The 26,602-nt window shown below is 41.2% G+C and overlaps 1 protein-coding gene across 1 annotated transcript in view; it reads left to right on the top strand.

Annotated features, from left to right (window-relative positions):
• The first annotated feature begins 519 nt into the window (after positions 1-519).
• LOC109905419 (prostacyclin receptor-like) overlaps positions 520-26,602 on the top strand; it is a 59,847-nt gene continuing 33,764 nt past the window's right edge. Inside the window, exon 1 of the mRNA XM_020502776.2 lies at positions 520-1,465. Coding sequence (XP_020358365.1) covers positions 638-1,465 — 828 coding nt within the window. The 5' untranslated portion in view covers positions 520-637. The remainder of the gene's footprint in view (positions 1,466-26,602) is intronic.

Genomic DNA, 26,602 nt, shown 5'->3' with positions numbered 1-26,602 from the left:
AGTTTGAGTTTCAGAGGAAGGATATTAAACGTTAGCGTTTGCACTGTCTCTAACGGGGTCTGTAGGACATACTGAGCAAAAGATAAGGAATGGCAGTTGATATTTGTCGCCAATTGAGAGCCGTCTGGTAAGAGTTGAGAGCTTGTTTCGTTCTTATACACAGGTGTTATTTATTACTCATGAATGCGAATATCATTTGAACTGCCCTTACGTCGATTTTCTGGATTATATAGGAATATATATACATTTTGCGCAATGGAGCCCTAAATAGTTATATATTTTCTTTAAAAAAATAGGACTTATAGAACCGTTTTTAGACCCTGGAGACTTTCGAAATTTAGCAGACGAGCAACAAGATTAACGGACACAATTTGGGCGAAATCCACTGAATCAACACTGATTCAGCAATGCCATCCCATTGGTCACAGACGTCAATTCAATGTTTAGTTGTGATTTACATTTGGTTGAGTTATCACTAACGTGAATTCAACAAAACATGCCACCATGTCATTGGATTTAGGCAAAAAAAGGGTGACTTCAAGAGCTTGAGGGGGCAACACCACAACACAACCCTTACAGCCTGACACACACACACACACACACACACATCCAACACAAACACACACTGAACCTCGGCATGCTGTCGAACGAGAGCTGTGAGAACAGCACCCATATCCACACGGACGGGAACCCGGTGGTGAGCACAGTGATGTTCATCCTGGGGGTGATGGGGAACTTCATCGCCCTGGCCATCCTGGGGGTCCACCAGAAGGAGCGACGCACCAAGTCCTCTGTCTTCTGCATCCTGGTGACGGGACTGGCCCTGACTGACCTGCTGGGAACCTGCTTCCTCAGCCCCCTGGTGTTTGTGTGCTATGCCCGCCAGCGATCCCTGCTGGGGCTCACTGGGGACCAGGGACTCTGTGGCCTCTTTGCCTTTGCCATGACCTTCTTTGGCCTGGCCTCCATGCTCATCCTCTGTGCCATGGCCGTGGAGCGCTGCCTGGCCATCAGCCACCCTTATTTTTACTCCAAGTGCGTCCGACGCAGCTTCGCCAAGGTGGCCCTCCTACTTATCTACATCTTCACCTGCGCCTTCTGTGTTTTGCCATTCTTCGGCTTTGGCCGCCACAAGCAGTACTGCCCGGGCACGTGGTGCTTCATCAAGATGGAGGCGGCAGGCGAGGGGGTGGACGAAGAGAGGAAGGTTCTGGCGTTCTCTCTGTCCTACGCCTCGCTCATGGCGCTGCTGATCGTGGCGGTGTTTGTGTGCAACGGCTCTGTGATTGTCAGCCTGTGCCGGATGCACCGCAGCCAGATGACACGGCGTGGTTCGGTGGTGAATGGAGGGAGGAAGAGGAAGATGAGTCTGGGCTGGTTCGGACAGGGGGAGGAGGAGATGGACCACCTGATGCTGCTGGCCTCCATGACGGTCATCTTCGTTGTCTGCTCCTTGCCGCTCACTGTGAGTTGATCTTTTTCTTTCTCTCTCTCTCTCTCTCTCTCTCTCTCTCTCTCTGACCCATATACCTGTGTGTGCATGTTTATGTGTGCGTACGCGTGGCCCCTGGCTATGACTGACACATCATATGTGACTCAAACTCTTATGACTTTCACTGTCTTCACTTACTTTCCCTGTGACTGACGTCTTTCTCTGACTAACTCTTAAATCTTTAACTATTTGTGTCTCTTCAATTGTCTTATCTGTATCTGTATGTGATTCTGTCTGATACCTAGTCGTGACCCTAGAATACACTGTCATACTGTGGCTATTAGCCATTCAAAACCACTTCTTTCAACTCCTGATATCACTCCATGCACACGTCATGTTAGCGTTCTGTGTAAACAATGGCATGCCGCGCCGTCACGCTCACTGTTAGATCGCTTTGGTGTTTTGATATTGAAGTGAAATGAGAACCGCCCTGTTTTTAAGAGAGAATCAGATCTGGGGGAATCCTTTGTTCCCAGGAGGAAACTGTTTAAAAAAACAAGCAGGCCAGTCTCCTCCTCTACTCCCATGAGGCCGTTCATTATAACATATCCACTCCCCAGAGATGTTTATCCCTTGGTTGCATAACCAGACAGTCATTATTTGGATAGTAAATAAAACTGAACCTTGATGTTTTGCCCCTCTAATTGAGAGGTGTGTGCTAAATCTGTCAGCCCTGGAGGACTGGATCTGGCCCCTCCCTCCCTTTCCAGAGGGCCATGGGTCGGGTCCCTTGTTGGGCTATCCCTACCTGTGGGTGTTGTTCACTGGGTTTGACACGGACCTTTTGGAGGCAGCTTCCTGTCCCTGACTCTGGCCCTTCTGCCTGTCTCACTCACTCACTCACACACACACATTTATAGAACTACATATAAAGTGAGGGTTGATACCAAAACAATCTGTTTTGCTGAAAGTCACTGTTTTGAGTATACACACTAAATAAGCTTGTCAGTTTCCTTTGAACTTAAATCAATCATTGATTTGTTCAACTAAGGACATTCCAGTTACCAAAGTAGTTAGAGTAACTACAAGGAATGAGGGTAATTAACTGTAATGTCAACTGTTCCCTTTTTCTTTAAGTCATTCAATACCAACCATCTCCCTGAGGTCTCTCTGCTACCTGTGGGTGATACTCCATGATGAGACAGGGAGGTTTTTAAGGAACTCTGTTAGTGTAGTCTCAGTCAGGATATGTGGTTGATATCTGAGGGAAATATACAGGCACGTCCTGGCTCCTGAGTCATTCCTTCAACCATACGGTATCTGTGGGGGGAGAATTTCCTCCACCTTCCAGCAATGATTTGGCATACCTGTTGAAATTCAAAGCTAACCAAATACTCCTAAATATGTAGGTAGTCAGCTTGATTCACATGCAGACGGTAAGAAACATTCCCCTGCAGATTGGACCTGTGATACCCGAGCAGGTCCGGCTCCACGCTCAAGTGACATAAGCAGTCACTTAGGGCCCCAGGCTGCTAGGGGCCCCCAACCCCCCAAAATGTTGTGTGTGTATATACTATATATATATATACACACACACACACATACTAGAGGTCGACTGCTTATGATTTTAACGTCAATACCGATTATTGGAGGACAAAAAAATCTGATACCAATTAATCAGCCGATTTGTATTTTTTTTAAATTAATAATAATTTGTTATAATGACAATTACAACAATACTGAATGAACACTTATTTTAACTTAATATAATACATAAATAAAATCTATTTAGCCTCAAATAAATAATGAAACATGTTCAATTTGGTTAAAATAATGCAAAAACAAAGTGTTGGAGAAGAAAGTAAAAGTGCAATATGTGCCATGTAAGAAAGCTAACATTTAAGTTCCTTGCTCAGAACATGAGAACATATGAAAGCTGGTGGTTCCTTTAAACATGAGTCTTCAATATTCCCAGGTAAGAAGTTTTAGGTTGTAGTTATTATAGGACTATTTCTCTCCATAACATTTGTATTTCATATACCTTTGGATGTTCTTATAGGCACTTTGGTATTGCCAGTGTAACAGTATAGCTTCCGTACGTACCTCTCCTCGCTCCTACCTGGGCTCGAACCAGGAACACAACGACAACAGCCACCCTCGAAGCAGTGTTACCCATGCAGAGCAAGGGGAACAACTACTCCAAGTCTCAGAGCAAGTGACGTTTGAAACTCTAGCTAGCCATTTCACATCACATCGTTACACCAGCCTAATCTCGGGAGTTGATAGGCTTGAAGTCATAAACAGCAGCGCTGCTGGCAAAATGCACAAAAGTGCTGTTTGAATGAATGCTTATGAGCCTGCTGGTGCCTACCTGTCTACTACTATCTACTCAGTCAGACTGCTCTATCAAATCATAGACTTAATTATAATATAGTAACACACAGAAATACGAGCCTTAGGCCATTAATATGGCCGAATCCGGAAACTATCATCTCGAAAACAAGATGTTTATTCTTTCAGTGAAATATGGAACCATTCCGTATTTCATCTAACGGGTGGCACCTATCTAAATATTCCTGTTACATTGCACAAACTTCAATGTTATGTCATAATTACGTACAATTCTGGCAAATTAGTTCACAATGAGCCAGGCGGCCCAAAATGTTGCATATACCCAACCTGACTCTGCGTGCAATGAACGCAAGAGAAGTGACACAATTTCACCTGGTTAATATTGCCTGCTAACCTGGATTTCTTTTAGATAAATATGCAGGTTTAAAAATATATATACTTCTGTGTATTGATTTTAAGAAAGGCATTGGTGTTTATGGTTAGGTACACGTTGGAGCAACGACAGTCCTTTTTCGCGACTGCGCACTGCATCGATTATATGCAACGCAGGACACGCTAGATAAACTAGTAATATCATCAACCATGTGTAGTTATAACTAGTGATTATGATTGATAAATTTTAATGCTAGCTAGCAACTTACCTTGGCTTCTTACTGCATTCGCATAACAGGCGGGCTCCTTGTGAGGCAGGTTGAATCCCTGAGCTGACAAGGTAAAAATCTGTCGTTCTGCCCCTGATCAAGGCAGTTAGCCCACCGTTCCTAGGCCGTCATTGAAAATAAGAATGTGTTCTTAACTGACTTGCCTAGTTAAATAAATGTGTAAAAAAAAAGATTTTTTTTTAATCGGGAAAATCGGCAACCAAAATTACCGATTTCCGATTGTTTTGAAAACTTCAAATCGGCCCTAATTAATCGGCCATTCCGATTAATCGGTCGACCTTTAATACATACATTACATACAAACATACATGCTTGCATTCATACATACATACATGTGTATGTGTATATATATGCATACATGTGTGTATGTATGTATATATATATTACAGTGAGCACCATAATTCATTGGACAGTGACCATTCCTTTGTTATTTTTGTTCTGTACTCTAGCACTTTGAGTTTGAGAGGGTGAAGTGCAGACTGTCAGCTTTAATTTGAGGGTATTTTCATACATATTGGATGAACCGTTTAGAAATGACAGCACCTTTTGTACATCGTCCCCCCATTTTAAGGTACTACAAGTATCTGTTGAATTGGCTTCACAGATTTGTGTCGTTAGTGAATGCAGGAGAGCTGTTGATGAAGAGGATTGATTCTAGACTTTGCTATTGCCTTTGGAGGTTGTTGTTGGGGTGTGACAACATGAGGAAGACAGCAGTGTCGATGCAAATGAAGCTGGCTGTCATAAGGCTCAGAAATGAAAATCAATCAATCAGGAACATTGCAAAAACCCTGGGCATGCCCAAGTCAACAGTTTGGTTCATAAATAACAAGAATAAAAACAACTTAATTAATGAACTTAATTATGTCAAAAGACACGGTAGACTGAGGAAGACCACTGTAGTGGATGACCGGAGAATACTCTCTATGGTGAAGAAAACCCCCCTGACAACAGCCCAACAGATCAGAAACACTCTCCTGGATGCAGGTGTAGATGTGTCAAAGTCTACCATACGTAGACTACACCAGCAGGACTACAGAGGGTACACTACAAGATGCAAACCACTCATACGCCTGAAGAACAGAACAGTGATATTACAGTTTGCTAAAAAGCACCTAAAAGAGCCCCAAGAGTTCTGGAAAGAAGTCTTGTGGACAGATGAGACAGATTAACATGTACCTGAGTGATGGAAAGAGGAAAGTGTGGAGAAAAAAAAGACATGCCCATGATCCAAAGCATACCACCTCATCCGTGAAACATGGTGGAGGGGGTGTTATGGCTTGGGCCTGTATGGCTGCCAGTGGAACAGGCTCACTTGTCTTCATCGATGATGTGACTGCAGACAGAAGTAGAACAATGAATTCTGAAGTCTTCAGAAATATTTTATCTGCTCAGATAAAAGCAAATGCCTCCAAACTCATTTGCCTGCACTTCATCATGCAACAAGACAATGACCCTGAACATACTGTTAGAGCAACGAAGGGGTTTTTGATGGCCAAAAAGTGGAAAATCCTTGACTGGCTGAGTCAATCAACGGATCTGAATCCAATTGAACGTGCATTTTACATGCTGAAGAAGAGACTGAAGGTAATAAGTCCTCGAAACAAGCAGGAACTGAAGATGGCTGCAGTACAGGCCTGGCAGAGCATTACAAGGGAAGATACCCAGCGTCTGGTGACGTCGATGCATCGCAGTCTTCAAGCAGTCATTGCATGCGAAGGATATGTGACCAAATATTAACAATGACTACTTTATTCTACATTATGTGAAACTGTCCAATGTTTTTAATGCCTGAAAATGGGAGGGACTATGTACAAAATCTTAAATAATTTCTAAACGGTTCATCTGATATGTATGAAAATACTCTCAAATTAAAGCTGACAGTCTGCACTTCACCCGCATTGTCATTGTATCCTTTCAAACTCAAAGTGCTAGAGTACAGAACAAAAATAACAAAAAAATGGTCACTGTCCAATGAATTATGGTGCTCACTTTGTGTGTATATTATATATATTTTTTTAACTCAGTCTGGGTCTCAACTTAATGTATATTCAGAGCGTTCACAGCACACACTGGTTGATGAGTAGGGTTGATCCAAACGCTCTGATCTCACAACGGCAGTCAAGCACCCAAGCTAACTGCCTAACATTAGCTAGCTTGCTAGCTACTTCCAGACAAAAATTAGAGAACACCCCACTCTGACCATTTTACTCACCCTACCAGAGCTGGTTAGGCTATTTTCATGTTATTCAGAGCGTTGGTGACTAACTGTGCTGCTGGCAACAATTAAATTACTTTTTTTCCTGGTTTACTGATACCGGCCATATTAAACGGGTGTTGAGTGTTCGTAAATTCATCAGTTATTATGCGCTCTGGCACACTCAGATGAGAGTGCTCTGAAATCATAAATTCAGTCTGGCCATCAACTCCGAACGGACCGGAAATGGTTACATGCATAGTGGAGTCTTTTGTTAAGAAATGTAGCTAGGTAAATAATGAACCATAATCCCAACTCATGACGTTACTACCCTGCATGAATCTGCAGGTAGCTAACCAACCAGAGCCTAGCGTTAGCTAGCTAACATTAGGCTATAAATAGCCAAGCAAAAGGCTCTGAGATACGAATAATAAGATCATACACGTAACGTTAGCTTACGAGCCAGCCAGCTAACGTTAGCTAGTTAGCTAACAGTACACGTTAAAAGCTATGTTCGACAGGATTACCTACAAATATTAACCAGCTCAAATGGACAGAAGCACGCTATATGGAACTCATCTCTCATGTCCAGCCCACTCATTATCTTAGCCAATCATGGCTAGCGGCAAGGTTGCTGACTTTTTCTGTGGCTAAATCAACTAGGCTCATATTTTAACCATTTTATTCGTGTTTACAGATGGAATTCACGTTTGTTATTAAGGCACATGAAAGTTCACATGTTCCAGAAGGCATTTCTGCATAACGCATTTTGATAAAAAGAACAAGTTCAAATGAACTTCAAGTAGATGAAGTAGTGACCCGCGATATACAGCTGAAGTCAGAAATTACATACACCTTAGCCAAATACATTTACAACTCCGTTTTTCACAATTCCTGACGTTTAATCCTAGTAAAAATTCCCTGTCTTAGGTCAGTTAGGATCACCACGTATATTTTAAGAATGTGAAATGTTAGAGTAATAGTAGAGAGAATGCTTATATTTCTTTCATCACATTCCCATTGGGTCAGAAGTTTACATACACTCAATTAGTATTTGGTAGCATTGCCTTTTTAAATGGTTTAACTTGGGTCAAACGTTTCGGGTAGCCTTCCACAAGCTTCCCACGATAAGTTGGGTGAATTTTCGCCCATTCCTCCTGACAGAGCTGGTGTAACTGAGTCAGATTTGTAGGCCTCCTTGCTCGCACACGCTGCTGCCCACAACTTTTCTATAGGTTTGAGGTCAGGGCTTTGTGATGGCCACTCCAATACCTTGACTTTATTGTCCACAATTTTGGAAGTATGCTTGGGGCCATTGTCCATTTGGAAGACCAATTTGCGATGCAAGTTTTAACTTCCTGACTGATGTCTTGAGATGTTGCTTCAATATATCCACATAATTTTCCTGCCTCGTGATGCCGTCTATTTTGTGAAGTGCACCAGTCTCTCCTGCAGCAAAGCATGCCCACAACATGATGCTGCCATCCCTGTGATTCACGGTTGGGATGGTGTTCTTCGGCTTGCAAGCCTCCCCCTTTTTCCTCCAAACATAACGATGGTCATTATGGCCAAACAGTTCTATTTTTGTTTCATCAGACCAGAGGACATTTCTCCAAAAGGTACGATCTATGTCCCCATGTGCAATTGCAAACCGTAGTCTGGCTTTTTTATGGCGGTTTTGGAGGAGTGGCTTCTTCCTTCCTGACCTTTAGATATAGGACTCGTTTAACTGTGGATATACAGTGGAGCAAAAAAGTATTTAGTCAGCCACCAATTGTGCAAGTTCTCCCACTTAAAAAGATGAGAGGCCTGTAATTTTCATCATAGGTACACTTCAACTATGACAGACAAAATGATTTTTTTTCTCCAGAAAATCACATTTTTGGATTTTTAATGAATTTATTTGCAAATTATGGTGGAAAATAAGTATTTGGTCACCTACAAACAAGCAAGATTTCTGGCTCTCACAGACCTGTAACTTCTTCTTTAAGAGGCTCCCCTGTCCTCCACTCGTTACCTGTATTAATGGCACCTGTTTGAACTTGTTATCAGTATAAAAGACACCTGTCCACAACCTCAAACAGTCACACTCCAAACTTCACTATGGCCAAGACCAAAGAGCTGTCAAAGGACACCAGAAACAAAATTGTAGACCTGCACCAGGCTGGGAAGACTGAATCTGCAATAGGTAAGCAGCTTGGTTTGAAGAAATCAATTATTAAGAAATGGAAGACATACAAGACCACTGATAATCTCCCTCGATCTGGGGCTCCACGCAAGATCTCCCCTCGTGGGGTCAAAATGATCACAAGAACGGTGAGCAAAAATCCCGGAACCACACAGGGGTCCTAGTGAATGACCTGCAGAGAGCTGGGACCAAAGTAACAAAGCCTACCATCAGCAACACACTACGCCGCCAGGGACTCAAATCCTGCAGTGCCAGACGTGTCCCCCTGCTTAAGCCAGTACATGTCCAGGCCCGTCTGAAGTTTGCTAGAGAGCATTTGGATGATCCAGAAGAAGATTGGGAGAATGTCATATGGTCAGATGAAACCAAAATATAACTTTTTGATAAAATCTCAACTCGTCGTGTTTGTAGGACAAAGAATGCTGAGTTGCCTCCAAATAACACCATACCCACTGTGAAGCATGGGGGTGGAAACATCATGTTTTGGGGCTGTTTTTCTGCAAAGGGACCAGGACGACTGATCCGTGTAAAGGAAAGAATGAATGGGGCCATGTATCGTGAGATTTTGAGTGAAAACCTCCTTCCATCAGCAAGGGCATTGAAGATGAAACGTGGCTGGGTCTTTCAGCCACCCAGGCAACGAAGGAGTGGCTTCGTAAGAAGCATTTCAAGGTCCTGGAGTGGCCTAGCCAGTCTCCAGATCTCAACCCCATAGAAAATCTTTGGAGGGAGTTGAAAGTCTGTGTTTCCCAGCAACAGTCCCAAAACATCACTGCTCTAGTGGAGATCTGCATGGAGGAATGGGCCAAAGTACCAGCAACAGTGTGTGAAAACCTTGTGAAGACTTACAGAAAACGTTTGACCTCTGTCATTGCCAACAAAGGGTATATAACAAAGTATTGAGAAACTTTTGTTATTGACCAAATACTTATTTTCCACCATAATTTGCAAATAAATTCATAAAAAATCCTACAATGTGATCTTCTGGATTTTTTTTCTCATTTTGTCTGTCATAGTTGAAGTGTACCCATGATAAATTACAGGCCTCTCTCCTCTTTTTAAGTGGGAGAACTTGCACAATTGGTGGCTGACTAAATACCTTTTTGCCCCACTGTAGATATTTTTGTACCTGTTTCCTCCAGCATCTTCACAAGGTTGTTTGCTGTTGTTCTGGGTTTGATTTGCACTTTTTGCACCAAAGTACGTTCATCTCTAGGAGACAGAACGTGTCTCCTTCCTGAGTGGTATGACGGCTGCGTGGTCCCATGGTGTTTATACTTGCATACTATTGTTTGTACAGATGAACGTGGTACCTTCAGGCATTTGGAAATTGCTCCCAAGGATGAACCAGAATTGTGGAGCTCTACAATTTATTTTCTGATGTCTAGGCTGATTTCTTTAGATTTTTCCATGATGTCAAGCAAAGAGGCACTGAGTTTGAAGGTAGGCCTTGAAATACATCCACAGGTACACCTCCAATTGACTCAAATGATGTCAATTAGCCTATCAGAAGCTTCTAAAGCCATGACACAAGTTTCTGGAATTTTCCAAGCTGTTTAAAGGCACACTCAACTTAGTGTATGTAAACGTCTGACCCACTGGAATTGTGATACATTGAAATAATCTGTAAACAATTGTTGGAAAAATGACTTGTGTCATGCACAAAGTTGGGCCTAACCGACAAAACTTATAGTTTTGTTAACAAGAAATTTGTGGTGTGGTTCAAAACGGGTTTTAAGGACTCCAACCTAAGTGTATGTAAACTTCCGACTTCAACTGTACGCCTAGTGTCCTGAAACGGGTCACATTTGGTTGTGCATCAGCAATTTTTCTGTTATGTCAGTCACTGACATGCACTCAATTAGCAATGACCGCTCATCATTTTTCAATTGGTAAGTTAGTCTGGCCAGCTATCTAAACTTGCAGTAATCGTGGCTGAATACCAACCAGGCACGCCAAATCTCGTTTAGGGCTCCCAAAAGGCTAGAGCCGGCTCTGCCTGATGGAAATTTAAGCCAGGATACATCCAGAGTGTCATGTCAAGGCCGTTAATCTGGTGAATAATTTATTAGCTTGTTATTAAGGAATCACCCAACTGACTCACACAACACCTCAGACATGCCTCACTGCCTGTGTGTGTGTGCCTGCGAGTGCGTGCATCTGTATGTGAATGTGACTATGAATGGATGAGAGCGAGGTAATGGAGGAGTGTGTATCGGATGAGATGAGTTCAGCACAGTGCATGTCAAAACAGTAGTATCTCCTCCCAGCTAAGCCCAGCTGCTTTGCCTACAGCCCCAGGCCTATAGTTAGGATGTGGGGTTAGAGTGTAAGACTGCCCGCCTTTCTGGAGCTGAAAGACTGTTGGAACATGACGGAAACCTGAGCAACAGGAGATGCAGGATGGAGGAAAGAAACTAGTTTTGGAACTATAGTTCCCTCTTTAATATGATAAGAGTGTATTTGTATTTATTATGGATTCCCATTAGCTGCTGCCAATGCAGCTGCTACTCTTCCTGGGGTCCAGCAAAATTAAGGAAGTTATACAATTTAAAAACATTACAATACATTCATAGATTTCACAACACACTGTGTGCCCTCAGGCCCTTACTCCACCAATACCACATATATACAATTGAAAATCCATGTGTGTATGTATGCATGTGTCTGTGCCTATGTTTGTGTTGCTTCACAGTCCCCGCTGTTCCATAAGGTGTATTATGGAACAGCGGGTGTATTTTTTTGGGGACGTTTTTTTACTAATCTTACTGCTTGCATCAGTTATTTGATGTGGAATAGAGTTCCATTTAGTCATGGCTCTATGTAGTACTGTGTTGCCTCCCATAGTCTGTTCTGGACTTGGGGACTGTGAAGAGACCTCTTGTGGCATGTCTTGTGGGCTATGGATGGGTGTCCGAGCTGTGCGCCAGTAGTTCTAACAGACGGCTTGGTGCATTCAACATGTCAATACCTCTCATAAATACAAGTAGTGATAAAGTCAATATCTCCTCCACTTTGAGCCAGGAGAGATTGACATGCATATTATTGTTAGCTCTCTGTGTACATCCAAGGGCCAGCCGTGCTGCCCTGTTCTGAGTCAATTACAATTTTCCTAAGTCCCTTTTTTGTGGCACCTGACCAGTAGACCAGGTGTGACAAAACTATTGCCTGTAGGACCTGCCTTGTTGATAATGCTGTTAACAAGGTAGAGTAGCGCTTTATTATGGACAGACTTCTCCCCATTTTAGCTGCTGTTGTATCAATATGTTTTGACCATGACAGTTTACAATCCAGGGTTACTCCAAGCAGTTTAGTCAACTCAACTTGCTCAATTTCCACATTATTTATTACAAGATTTAGTTGAGGTTTAGGTAGTGATGCACCGATATGACATTTTTGGCCGATGTCCGATATTTAAGCATTCTTAGTACAGTTAAATAGTTAACACACACACATGGACGCAGCGGTCTAAGGCACTGCATCTCAGTGCAAGAGGCATCCCAGGCTGTATCACATCTGGCCATGGTTGGGAGTCCCATAGTGCGGTGCACAATTGGCCCAGCGTCGTCCAGGCAGTCATTGTAAATAAGAATTTGTTCTTAACTGACTTGCCTAGTTAAAAAATAAAGGTTTCACACACACCACACTGACCAAAAAGTTTTTTTGTTGGCATTTACGTATGTCCCCATTACCAGTAAAATATAATCAAAACCTATTTCTTTCACTTACTTGCTGTGCACTTTCGTTGTTCAGTCATTTCATTCTCAGGATTTCTATAGAACACCGTTTGGGTCTTTGCGTGTCAAAAAAGATACATGTCAAATAACACATCTGTTTCAGTAGCTATAGTTAGCTAGCTAATTATATAGCTAGGTGTCGTCATCTAAAATAACCCTAATTTATAAGACACTTCTTATTTGATTAATGGTGGTCGGACCCATCTATGTGAAGCTAGCCACAATAAGGATTGAAGCTAGTTGGCTGCTTATAAAACGTTAGGGCAACAGGGTTAAGTTGCTGACTAGCTATTTATTTTCATGAACTGAAGTTCAATTTCAATAGGCGAACAAGTGGCAACCTAGCTAGTACTCACTCACAAGGATTCCTAAATCATTGCTAAGAATGAAAATGACTGCAGGTTCTACTGGTCATTTGTTTTCAGGCTGGTTGTATTGGTGCTAGCTAGGTACCAAGCTAAAGCTAGCTATCCCAGAAGTTGTGGTCGAACAAATGATGCTTTATTCCCAACTCGGTATTGTAAACACGTAGTTTGTGGCCGGTGTTTGCTTGTTTGACAGATTTGACAGTGCTACCGTATCTCTTGACACGCAAAGACCCAAATAGCGTTCCGTAGTATGTATATTGTGAAGCTAATGGCAGTGACGCTATTACTGTGTAACTCCAGTAGGGCAACATCTGGTGCTTGACCAGTTGGCGAAAGCCAACATCACCCGTGACAGAGAACGGTTGATTGTCAAGGGCAATGAATAGCATTATCTTGGCTTTAATGGATTTTGCCTTTGAATTGGCCTTTGAATGTTGCTACCCTTTTAAATGACTGGTCGACTTGTTGACAGCTCAATCCACACAGCAGACATAGCGGGCTAGTTTAGGAATGCTGTGTTGCACGTATAGCGCAAAGTTTTACTTGGCATCATTACGTCATGTACCTACGTTATATAGGTATGCACGTCAGCTTTGACATCGGTTTTGCACATCAGGGAGTTAAACTAGACATCGGCCGATACCGACGTTGGCATTTGAAGCTAATATCGCCCGATTCCGATATGTTCACTGATTTTTATGTCGTGCATCCCTAGGTTTAGTGAATGATTTGTCCCAAATACAATGCTTTTAGTTTTATAAATATTTAAGACTAACTTATTCCTTGCCACCCACTCTAAAACTAACTGCAGCGCTTTGTTAAGTGTTGCAGTCATTTCAGTCGCTGTATTAGCTGACGTGAACAGTGTTCAGTCTTCCTACATACATAGACACATTGGATTTACTCAAAGCCAGTGGTATGTCTTTAGTCAAGATTGAAAAAAGTAAGGGGCCTAGACAACTGAACCTGGGGAATTCCTGATTCTACCTGGGTTATGTTGTAGAGGCTTCCATTAAAGAACACCCTGTGTGTTCTGTTAGACAGGTAACTCTTTATCCACAATATAGCAGGGGGTGTAAAACTGTAACACATACGTTTTTACAGCAGCAGACTATGATCGATAATGTCAAAAGCCGCACTGAACAGCCCCCACAATCTTTTTATTTTCAATTTCACTCAGCCAATCATCAGTCATTTGTGTAAGGCTGTGCTTGTTGAATGTCCTTCCCTATATGTGTGCTAAAAGACTGTTGTCAATTTGTTCACTGTAAAACAGCGTTGTATCTGGTCAAACACCAATACTTTCCAAAAGTTTACTAAGGGTTGGTAACAGGCTGTTTGGTTGGCTATTTGAGCCAGTAAAGGGGGCTTTACTATTCTTAGGTAGGGGAATGACTTTTGCTTCCCTCCAGATCTGGGGGCACACACTTTCTAGTAGGCTTAAATGTAAAATATGGCAAATAGGAGTGGCAATGAGAGAGTCTAGTTTATGTAATGCTCTTACCACTTCTGTCAATACTGAGCACACACACGCAGACTCACAGGCAGGCCGCCATCTCTCTGTCCAGTTCTTATTAATGGAATGCAAACACGTTGATGTAACACTATACAGTAGAGCACAATGCCAGGCGCTGAAGAATAGATGCTTTTCTCACAGCGATCTGCTTTCAGCACCGCCACAAGATCTAGTGAGGCTGGCTGGAACAAGTGAATTTGAGAGAGATGGAAAGAAGAGATAAATATGGTGTGTTTGGCTGATAACATGGGGATGTTTGCTTTCAGTCTGTCTACTCTGCAACGGATGGATGGGGTGAGGGAGGGAGGGAGGAGAGAGAGGTTGAAAACCAGAAAGAGAGAGAGATGAGTGCCCTGGACTGATGCTGCTTGATACAGTGTCGGGCATTTCCATGTAAAAGGCTCCATGACCCCTAACATGAAGTTTATAGGAGCCTATCAAATTTGGTGTCAACTGAAAGCTAAGACTTATTTTTTTATTAAGGCATATATCAATTCTTCAACCATTTTCCATCTTAAAAATGTGGAATAAGTAAAGTCTTTCTGGTCAACTAGATGGAAAAGGGGTCTTCTCTTCTGGAAGTTTAAGAAATATTGCCTTTGTCTTATCATTCTGTCACCAGAAATAATTCAAGTTTACAGAAGTAACAAGTAAAGGTAGACCTACCAATTAGTTAGTGTTTTTACTGATAACAATTTACTTTATGATTTATTAGGTGATTCAAATGTCATTCTGTTACCAAATCGTAACAGAATGACCAAATAAGCAGTAACAGAATGACTGTGACTGAATTGGCTACAACTGGAATTCATTGTAGTCACAAACCACAGTTGGGTCACCTTCTACTACCACCATAATTTGCAAATAAATTCATAAAAAATCCTAAAATGTGATTTTCTGGAGTTTTTTTTTCCTTCTCATTTTGTCTGTCATAGTTGAAGTGTACCTATGATGAAAATTACAGGCTCTCATCTTTTTAAGTGGGAGAACTTGCACAATTGGTGGCTGACTAAATACTTTTTTGCCTCACTGTATGTGTTTGTGGGAGTCTCACCTTTCATGTTAATGTGTAGCACAAAATATTTGGGCGCTACACACAAACGTTGGCAGATTGGCTGTACCGACTTCAGACGAGTCCCAAAACGCTTGTGGTGGTTGTAGAGCAAAACACCATCTCGTTCATGAGTCTCATCTTTCCATCAAGGGGTCATAATAGTTTATAGGCCAATGATTTTGTGAGAATACCGATTTTGATGTCTCATGGTCTGATAAACACTGCTCTAGCTCTGTTCCCCTTTCACTGCATTTGCGGAAGTGCAACATTGGCGGATGCGGATGGATTGAGATGCATCCAATGCAAAAAACAGATCTTTAGCTTAACGGGATGGATTTTATGGGGATTTTTCTTTTATGCTAATTTGATTTCCGCAGAGGTGCGGACATCATCTCTAGGGGGTTAAAGATGCATTATGCAGAAATCGCTCCTCCATTTCCCGGTTGCTAAAATTATAATCGTTTGCCCAATTCCAGTTTGTGACAAAACGAGTAAGTATAGTGTAAAGAATCATTGCACCATGTAAACCGCTGTGAAATATATTTTCCATAACCAAAAATATTGTATTTTCAGCTGTTTGAAGCTGGTGTACTAAAGTGAAAGGTGCAAAAAACTAAACTTAAGAATGGTTTCAATGAGATTGACCGATCTATAACTTACATTTCTATGTGAATTTGGTCGGGTCACCCCAAAAAAAGTTACATTGCAGCTTTAAATAGCCTATAGTTAAGGCTATCTTACAAACTAATGTTACTGTATTTATTCAACCTTTTAAAATGAGTAACACGCCATGGCCACATTGAGGTCACTGTAACAATAAATGTCTTATGTAATCATAGAAAGCATACAAGTTCAGGATTAGCATGCAAAGGTTGCAGCTCTATGGACATTTTCACAAATGCTATAATAATCTGCAACAGCATTTATCACTTGCACTATGTACGTTATTCTCATTTAAACTGCAATCCAGGATATTTGGTTGTGTTATTAGATGAAGCACAGTATAAGTGTCTGACATTCTAGTCCCATTTGAACTTTGTTGTGCTTATAAGTGGTTAAAAGCGTAGTGATAACATATTTTGATGACCACAAAACCAAAATCTGACATTTGATTTTCCATTGGAATTTGGTTGTGCTTTTAGATGGTTGAAAGCATTGTGATAATACCTTGGCAATTAAACACATTTTTGGGTGAAAATAGGTTGTGGTCTCATTGATCAACACTTTCAACCAAATATTACCCAATTCTACATGTGAAATGACGGTGTGCCCAATGGGATACAATCAAAACGTCTACATTTTGTTATTTGTACTTAATTAGGACAATTATCTATATTTATTTAACTTTGAAAATGTGGAGTATGTTGTGTAGATCGTTAGGGGGAAAAAACAAGTGTATTCCTTTAGCGATTTCACATAAGGCAGCAAAATGTGATCACTGTGCAGGGTTTGTGTAGACTTTCACTATAGGCACTGTATCTATCATCTCTAGGTAGTGCGCATGTATTGCTGCGTGCATGTTCGTTCACCCTCTAGTTAGTCAAATGGGGATGATGAGTGTAGTTCACCCACATAAAAAAATACTATAGTATTCACTGTAGTGTTTTTGTGGACTTTACTGTAGTATTCCCTGTAGTGTTTTTGCAGAGTAAAGTCTGCAAAATCACTGCAGTGAATACTGTAGTATTTACTGTTGTTTTGCTGACATAACTGTAGTATACTGTAATATTTAGTTTACTATGGTATAAATACTTAATGTAGTATGCTGTCGTTTTTTTGCGGACCGGCAAATTTTTCATGACCTGTAGGAAGGTCGGACTGAGGTCTGAACGGATAGTTCTAAGCTTCTGCTCTTCTCTATAAACTGTATGGAACACAATAGGGCTCGCTCCAAGAACCTCTTATCCCTTAGGCAGTGTGATAAGAATCATACAAGTTGATAATATCCTCCTCTCAGATAACAAACCACGTATAGGAGTGAAAGATGGAGTACAAGCACTGGCTGGACAGGCTCTTAGTGTAAGGTGTCTGTGCAGTGATCTGGTCCATTGTTTTGGCCTGTGTTATTGCTCTGAGTCTTAGTGGACAGAAGCTCAGTGAGGACCAGTCAGGACCAGTCAGGACCTCCACAACAGCGGATTGACATCACACTCACTCAAATAATTTTGAGGAATTGACCACAGGCGCTGTCCATTGACCAGCATGCCTTATCATGCTGTTGTCATAGTTCCACATGTCTAGTGTGGAGTATTCCAGAGAGTAGATGTGCTGTGTGAAAGAGAGAACAAACTCACTTCCATGACCTCCCCCTGCCGTCTCACTTTTCTTTTACTGTAGTAAATACTACAGTATACAATTGACATATTCCTTGCCCGTTCCCCACCCCCATATCGCAACTTGTGCCATCCATAAGTGAGAAATCTAAATATTCTGTTCCCTAATGGTAATTGAAAAGAACAAACTCTGAACTATCTGTTCAGAACCCAGTCCTACCTACAGGTACCTACAGGAATATTTGCTCTTTTAGTATATTTCCAGTAGGTGTCCTGAAGGAGAAAGCCTACTATGTAAACTATTTATTATTTATATATATATATATATATATATATATATATATATATATATATATATATATATATATATATATATATATATATATATATATATATATATATATATATATATAATTATATATATATAATTATAGTAAATACTACAGTAATATCTGCAAAAACACTACAGTAAATCCTACAGTATACTACAGTCAGCAAAGACACTACAGTAAATACTACAGTATAGTCCACAAAAACACTAAAGTAAATACTACAATCTGCAAAAATAATGCATTAATTACTATAGTATATACTACAGTTTTCTTTTATTACAGTATTTATAGTTAGCGCTGGGTGATAACGACTAGAGGTCGACCGATCGACCGATTAATCGGAATGGCTGATTTTAATTAGGGCCGATTTCAAGTTTTCATAACAATCGTAAATTGGTATTTTTGGACACCGATTTGGACAATTTTTTTTGTATTTTTTTAACACCTTTATTTATTCTTTATTTAACTAGGCAAGTCAGTTAAGAACACATTCTTATTTTCAATGACGGCCTAGGAACGGTGGGATAACTGCCTTGATCAGGGGCAGAACGACAGATTTTTACCTTGTCAGCTCAGGGATTCAATCTTGCAACCTTACGGTTAACTAGTCCAACACTCTAACCACCTGCCTCACAAGGAGCCCACCTGTTACGCAAATGCAGTAAGAAGCCAAGGTAAGTTGCTAGCTAGCATTAAACTTATCTTATAAAAAAACAATCATAATCACTAGTTAACTACACATGGTTGATATTACTAGTTTATATAGCGTGTCCTGCGTTGCATATAATCGATGCGGTGCGTATCGTTGCTCCAATGTGTACCTAACCATAAACATCAATGCCTTTAAAATCAATACACAGAAGTATATATTTTTAAACCTGCATATTTAGCTAAAAGAAATCCAGGTTAGCAAGCAATATTAACCAGGTGAAATTGTGTCACTTCTCTTGCGTTCATTGCACGCAGAGTCAGTGTATATGCAACAGTTTGGGCCGCCTAATTTGCCAGAATTTTACGTAATTATGACATAACATTGAAGGTTGTGCAATGTAACAGGAATAATTAGACTTATGGATGCCACCCGTTAGATAAAATATGGAACGGTTCCGTATTTCACTGAAATAATAAACGTCTTGTTTTTGAGATGATAGTTTCTGGATTCGACCATATTAATGACCTAAGGCTCGTATTTCTGTGTGCTATCATGTTATAACTAAGTCTATGATTTGATAGAGCAGTTTGACTGAGCGATAGTAGGCAGCAGCAGGCTCGTAAGCATTCATTCAAACAGCACTTTTGTGCGTTTGCCAGCAGCTGTTTATGACTTCAAGCCTATCAACTCCCGAGATTAGGCTGGTGTAACCGATGTGAAATGGCTAGCTAGTTAGCGTCGTGTGCGCTAATAGCATTTCAAACTTCGCTTGCAGTGAGACTTGGAGTGGTTGTTTCCCTTGCTTTGCATGGGTAACGCTGCTTCGAGGGTGGCTGTTGTCGTTGTGTTCCTGGTTCGAGCCCAGGTAGGAGCGAGGAGAGGGACAGAAGCTATACTGTAACACTGGCAATACTAAAGTGCCTATAAGAACATCCAATAGTCAAAGGTTAATGAAATACAAACGGTATAGAGAGAAATAGTCCTATAATTCCTATAATAACTACAACCTGAAACTTCTTACCTGGGAATATTGAAGACTCATGTTAAAAGAAACCACCAGCTTTCATATGTTCTCATGTTCTGAGCAAGGAACTTAAATGTTAGCTTTCTTACATGGCACATATTGCACTTTTACTTTCTTCTCCAACACTTTATTTTTGCATTATTTAAACCAAATTGAACATGTTTCATTATTTCATTGAGGCTAAATTGATTTTATTGATGTATTATATTAAGTTAAAATAAGTGTTCATTCAGTATTGCTGTAATTGTCATTATTACAAATAAACAAATAAAAATCGGCAGATTTAATCGGTATCAGCTTTTTTGGTCCTCCAATAATCGGTATCGGCGTTGAAATATCATAATCGGTCGACCTCTAATTATGGACAAAATATAATATCACAATATATTTGACAGTATTTGATGTTTTTGAATAACAAAAGTTGTAAATATGCTTTATGAGTAGTTCATGACTCTAGAGTAGCAACACATACCTTAAGTGATTTCAATATCTCCATTTATAGTGTTCAATCTGTTGGATTTGACATTTTGAACATTGAGATATTAAAGACATGATAGATCAGACGCATAGTATATTAAGGAGTGAAAAAGACTGGGTCTCTGTAGAAAGACAGATAGCTGTGGAATGTGTTGGTTGAGAGGAGAGCAATGTGTGAAACGGGAGACAGATGGACATCTGTGGATTAGATGAAGGAGGGGTTGAGGTCAGGAGGTGAGGACAGATTCTCTTAAAGGAGCAATAAAGGTTTGGTATCCTGTTACCCTCTTTATTAGCTTCCTGTAGAGCCATAAAATGTAAGGATTGGAGAGGAGTGTTTTTAAGTAGGATGTATATAACTGTGATGGTGAGAAATGTTTTGCTCTCTGATTACAGATGTACAGAACCTTTGGGGAAAATTAAACTTGGTTAAAGCTTCTCTGGTGTCCGTGGTTATTTACTCTGAAAAATAAGAACCTAACAAATCCAACCCCAAACCAATTCTTTCTGCATTTTCGGCACTTTTATTATCTTTTCCACACTCGGCCACGCAGCATGATATTGGCAGAAAAATATAGGCCTAGTTAATTGGTGAACTGTTGAAATAATGGAATCAACAGTTTGGAATATAGTGGGCATCGCACACTAGTGACTCCTGTGGCGGGCCGGGCGCAGTGCACGCTGACCAGGTCGCTAGGCGTACGGTGTTTCCTCCGACACATTGGTGCGGCTGACTTCCGGGTTGGATGCGCGCTGTGTTAAGAAGCAGCCTGGCTTGGTTGGGTTGTGTTTCGGAGGACGCATGGCTCTCGACCTTCGCCTCTCCCGAGTCCTTATGGGAGTTGCAGCGATGAGACAAGACAGTAACTACTAACAATTGGATACCACGCAAAAGGAGGTCAAATAAAAAAGATACCGTTGTACAAACATGCTTATCTAGGCATACACCAGCACTGGTACCAGGCAGTATTAGCTAGCTAGTTACGTTTGCACTGACTCTTATGCCTTGATCACACCGACAGCGTCATTAGGCAAAATGGTATGCCGCATCATCTGGATATGCGAGCAATAAAAGTTCAACATTCACCTTCTGCTACCATTTCTATCACATACGTTCGATAAATCCAACGTATGCATTACACAGAACGCAATGCAACTGCCCCTGCAACGCAGTGCTGCAAGGCAAACGCAGCATCCTGTTGGAAATGAACGTACTACCAAAATGAAATGACGCTGTCCGTGTGATTGAGGCGTTAGTACATGTAGCAACTAGCGATTAGCATTAGCGGCTAACACAAATTGTTAAGAAAAGACCAACTAGCAGATAGTAGTTTGCAGACAGATACACAAACCAATAGTTTATAGAACACTTGTGGAAAGCAGCATGTCACCAACGTTGTTGCATCCATCTGACCATGCAGAATGAACAGAAAGAATGTGCTCATGACTCTTTGGTCGAGCAACTGCTCTCTCCTTGAGTGACAGGGAGCAGTGCTTGGTGTGGTTAGCAGCAGAGCAGCGAGAGAGAGATGACTCAAGTAGCAAATGGTGTAAACTATAAAAACTGACATTATACGCACCGGAGTTAGGGTTGCACATTTTGGGGGATATTCAGAGGTGGAAACATTCCATGGGAATTAACAAAAATATATGCAAATTTAATATTAATCCCATTTAAATGTAGATGTTTTTTGCATTGGATATATTTACCATAACGTATGGAGAAAAGCATTTACCATTTTACCTTTTTATCATAAGTAGACATAATTGAAAATGATAATCTTTTCAATAGAGAAAAATAAAATATGTTTTACGAATTGAACTTCAATTAAATGAGTTGACTCATTCACATGGGATGATTTCACTGAACCACAAAAGAAAGGGAATATTGAATGATTCCCAATGATCCATCGCATCTCATTTTCAACATACATCTGTAAAATGATAGTCTAAGCTAAATCTTTGATCTCCCTGGACCTCTTGAACATCAGACTCTGAGGGCTCATCTTCACTGTCACTTTCCAACCTGGTTGAGGATGGCTCGTTGTCAGGCTCAAAAAGCCTCAAATTTGCCCGGGTGGCCACCAATTTTTCAACGCTTGTATTGGGCCGCCTATTTCATGCTTTGGTGTGTGTGTGTTCCCAAACAAGTACCAGTCACGCTCTGGGGCAGCTGATGTTAGTGGGATTTGGAGGATTATATTTATATAGGCAAGTCAGTTAATGTAACGGTTTTCTTCATCTGAAGGAGAAGTGGACCAAAATGCAGCGTGGTTTCTTTGATTCATGTTTAATAACAAAAATATAAACACGAACACTACAAAACAATAAACGTGGAAACCCAAAAACAGCCCTATCTGGTGCAAAACACAGAGACAGGAACAATCACCCACAAACACACAGTGACACCCAGGCTACCTAAGTATGATTCTCAATCAGAGACAACTAATGACACCTGCCTCTGATTGAGAACCATACTAGGCCGAAACATAGAAATACCTAAATCATAGAAAAACAAACATAGACTGCCCACCCCAACTCACACCCTGACCATACTAAATAATGACAAAAAAAGGAAATAAAGGTCAGAACGTGACAGTTAAGAACAAATTCTTATTCTTATTTATTTTTCATTCTACATTAGATGCAGTGAAATGTCTCCACACATCAGATAGTGCCCGTGACAGTTTCCTGTAAAGATTAGGGAAAAAATGAGTAACAAAAACAAATACAAATACATTTCCATGTACAGATAAATAGTTAAGCAGTTAGATTAAACAACTCCTTTTGTAAGATAAATGTTTTAAAATGAAACCTGTGGAAACAGGTAAATTAACACTCGGCTACACTCACTCCCCTTTTGACCTCCTCCTCTTTCCGCAGCAACCAGTGATCCGGGTTAACAGCATCAATGTAACAGTATAGACTTTACGCCCGTCCCCTCGCCCCGACCTGGGCGCGAACCAGGGACGCTCTGCACACGTCAACAGTCACCCTCGAAGCATCGTTACCCATCGCTCCACAAAAGCCGCTGCCCTTGCAGAGCAAGGGGAACCAATACTTCAAGGTCTCAGAGCAAGTGACGTCACCGATTTGAAACGCCACTGGCACGCACCACCGCTAACTAGCTAGCAATTTCACATCGGCTACACATGCAGAGGGTTGCAATTCCATTGAATTGGGGATAGTTTAACCAAAATATGCCACAAAACCTAGAATTGCCTTATGTGTATCCCACAAAAATGGTTCAATGTTAGCTTATAACTTTTTTTTAAATGAATTTAAGCAAAATTCCCAGGCTTAACTTCCCATGGAAAATGTCTGTAAATTTCCCGGAAAGTTTCCAACCCTTTGCATCCGTAGCCGGAGTATCAATTTTAACAAACCAAACATTTAAAAACCGTTATGGAAGGTAAAGTAAAAAGTCAAACCGGTCAATGCATCAATACTGGTACAGCGCCCAACCCTATTTATACTAGAGTTAACTGTAAATAATACCGGAAAGTCAGTATTTATACTATTGTAATTTTATCATGTGGGTGAAGCAGCAGTGTGGGCACTTCAGGTTACTCATCAATACAGAGATCAGTAGAGGGCAGGGTTAAAATTAGGAAAGGGGTGGGATCAGTGGATGCTCCTAGGCACTTCCATAACACTTTAGTGTACAGTAAGCTCAAAAGTGTTGAAATGTTCACATTGTCATCCACATACGCAAAACAGCTATCAACATCGGTCCAAACCACTATTTATGGACACATACATTTTTTTTATTTTATTTAACTAGGCAAGCCAGTTAACAAATTCTTATTTACAATGACGGCCTACCAAAAGGCCTCCTGCCAGGATGGGGGCTGGGATAACAAATAATAAATAAAAATATATAGAACGAAACACACATCACGACAAGAGAGACAACACTACATAACGAGAGACCTAATACAACAATAAAGCAAGGCAGCAACACATGACAACGCAACATGACAACAACATGGTAGCAAGACAACATGGTAGCAGCACAAAACATGGTACAAACATTATTGGGCACAGACAACAGCACAAATGGCAAGAAGGTAGAGACAACAATACATCACGCAAAGCAGCCGCAACTGCCAGTAAGAGTGTCCTTGATTGAGCCTTTGAATGAAGAGATGGAGATAAAACTGTCCACTTCGAGTGTTTGGTTGCAGCTCGTTCAAGTCGCTAGCTGCAGCGAACTGAAAAGAGGAGCGACCCAGGGATGTGTGTGCTTTGGGAACCTTTAACAGAATGTGACTGGCAGAATTGGTGTTGTATGTGGAGGAGGGCTGCAGTAGGTATCTCAGATAGGGGGAGTGAGGCCTAAGAGGGTTTTATAAATAAGCATCAACCAGTGGGTTTTGCGTCAGGTATACAGAGATGACCAGTTTACAGAGGAGTATAGAGTGCGGTGATGTGTCCTTTAAGGAGCATTGGTGGCCAATCTGATGGCCGAAGGGTAAAGAACATCTAGATGCTCGAGAGCACCCTTATCTGCCGATCTATAAATCACATCTCCGTAATCTAGCATGGGTAGGATGGTCATATGAATCAGTGTTAGTTTGGCAGCTGGTGTGAAAGAGGAGCGATTACGATAGAAGAAACCAAGTCTAGATTTATCAAAGCTGCATGCTAAAGTTATGTGCTGAGAAAAGGACAGTACCATCTAGCCATACTCCCAAGTACTTGTATAAGATGACTACCTCAAGCTCTAAACCCTCAGAGGTAGTAATCACACCTGTGGGAGAGGGGCATTCTTCTTACCAAACCACATGACCTTTGTTTTGGAGGTGTTCAGAACAAGGTTAAGGGCAGAGAAAGCTTGTTGGACACTAAGAGAGCTTTGTTGTAGAGCGTTTAAAACAAAATCTGGGGAGGGGCCTGCTGAGCATAAGACTGTATCATCTGCATATAAATGGATGCGTGAGCTTCCTACTGCCTGAGCTATGTTGTTGATGAAAATTGAGAAGAGCGTGAGGCCAAGGATCTAGCCTTGGGGTACTCCCTTGGTGACAGGCAATGGCTAAGACAGCAGATGTTCTCACCTTATAGACTGAACTCTTTGAGAGAGGTAGTTAGCAAACCAGGCCAAAGACCCCTCAAAGACACCAATACTCCTTAGCCGACCCACAAGAATGGAATCGTCTACCTTATCACTTGAGATACAGTATCACTCGGGCTCCCGAGTGGCGCAGCGGTCTAAGGCACTGCATCTCAGTGCAAGAGGAGTCACTGCAGTCCCTGGTTTGAATCCAGGCTGCATCATATCTGGCCAAGATTGGGAGTCCCATAGGGCGGCTCACAATTGTCCCAGCGTCGTCCGGGTTTGGCCGGGGTAGGCAGTCATTGTAAATAAGAATTTGTTCTTAACTGACTTGCCTAGTTAAAAGTAAAAATAAAAAATAAAAGGCTTTGGCCAAGTCAATAAAAATAGCAGCACAACATTGCTTAGAATCAAAGGCAATGGTGACATCATTGAGGACCTTTTTTAAGATTGCAGTGACACACCCATAAACGGAAACCAGATTGCATACCATGTAATCACATGAACTAAGCAGATACCGACTGTGGGATCTGAGTGGGAAAGAAGTCAAAATCTCAGTGACACTGAGGCTGCTTTGGTCAAAGATTATCTAGAGGTGTTTTCTGTTCTCTGGTAATGTAATGCCAACTGGCATTCACCTGTCAATAACCGCTAGTGTAGCATGTGTGTGGAGAAGTCATCCATTCATCCATTTTAAAGGTCAAATACTGTAAAGGGGAGGGTGAGTGAAATACTTACATAAGCCAGAGCCTCCATTTAGTCCCAGGTGCTCTAGGCAGGGCTGATTAGAAATAGATAACCCTATTGTCAGGCGTATCCAAGTCTCTAATGGAAAGGTCAGTGTGTAATGATACAAAGCCAGCTTTTGTGACCTGAACAATGAGAATTCCCCCTCTGGATGAATTAGGACTCACACACACCAGCATAGCGGAGTCTCTGTGTCTGTCTCCACCCTCTAGATCTAGTGGTAATTGCTGTGCCCAAAGGCTCCCAGGCAGTGGTGGAAAAAGTACTCAATATTGTCATACTTGAGTAAAAGTAAAGATACCTTTTTTTAATAGAAAATGTGTAAAAGTGAAAGTCCCCTGTAAAAGTGTTTAATTTTTTAAATTAAGTAACAAAAGTACATTTAATTGCTAATGTATACTTAAGAATCAAAAGTGTAAATTATTTCAAATTCCTTATTAAGCAAACCAGACGGATAGCCAGGGCCACACTCCAACACTCGTAATACAAACAAAGCATCTGTGTTCAGTGAGTCTACCAGATAAGAGGTGGT

The sequence above is a fragment of the Oncorhynchus kisutch genome, linkage group LG15, assembly GCF_002021735.2.
Source record: "Oncorhynchus kisutch isolate 150728-3 linkage group LG15, Okis_V2, whole genome shotgun sequence".
Lineage (NCBI taxonomy): Eukaryota > Metazoa > Chordata > Actinopteri > Salmoniformes > Salmonidae > Oncorhynchus > Oncorhynchus kisutch.
Note: the sequence above shows the minus strand (reverse complement) of the source record. Positions and strands in the feature narration are given on the sequence as shown.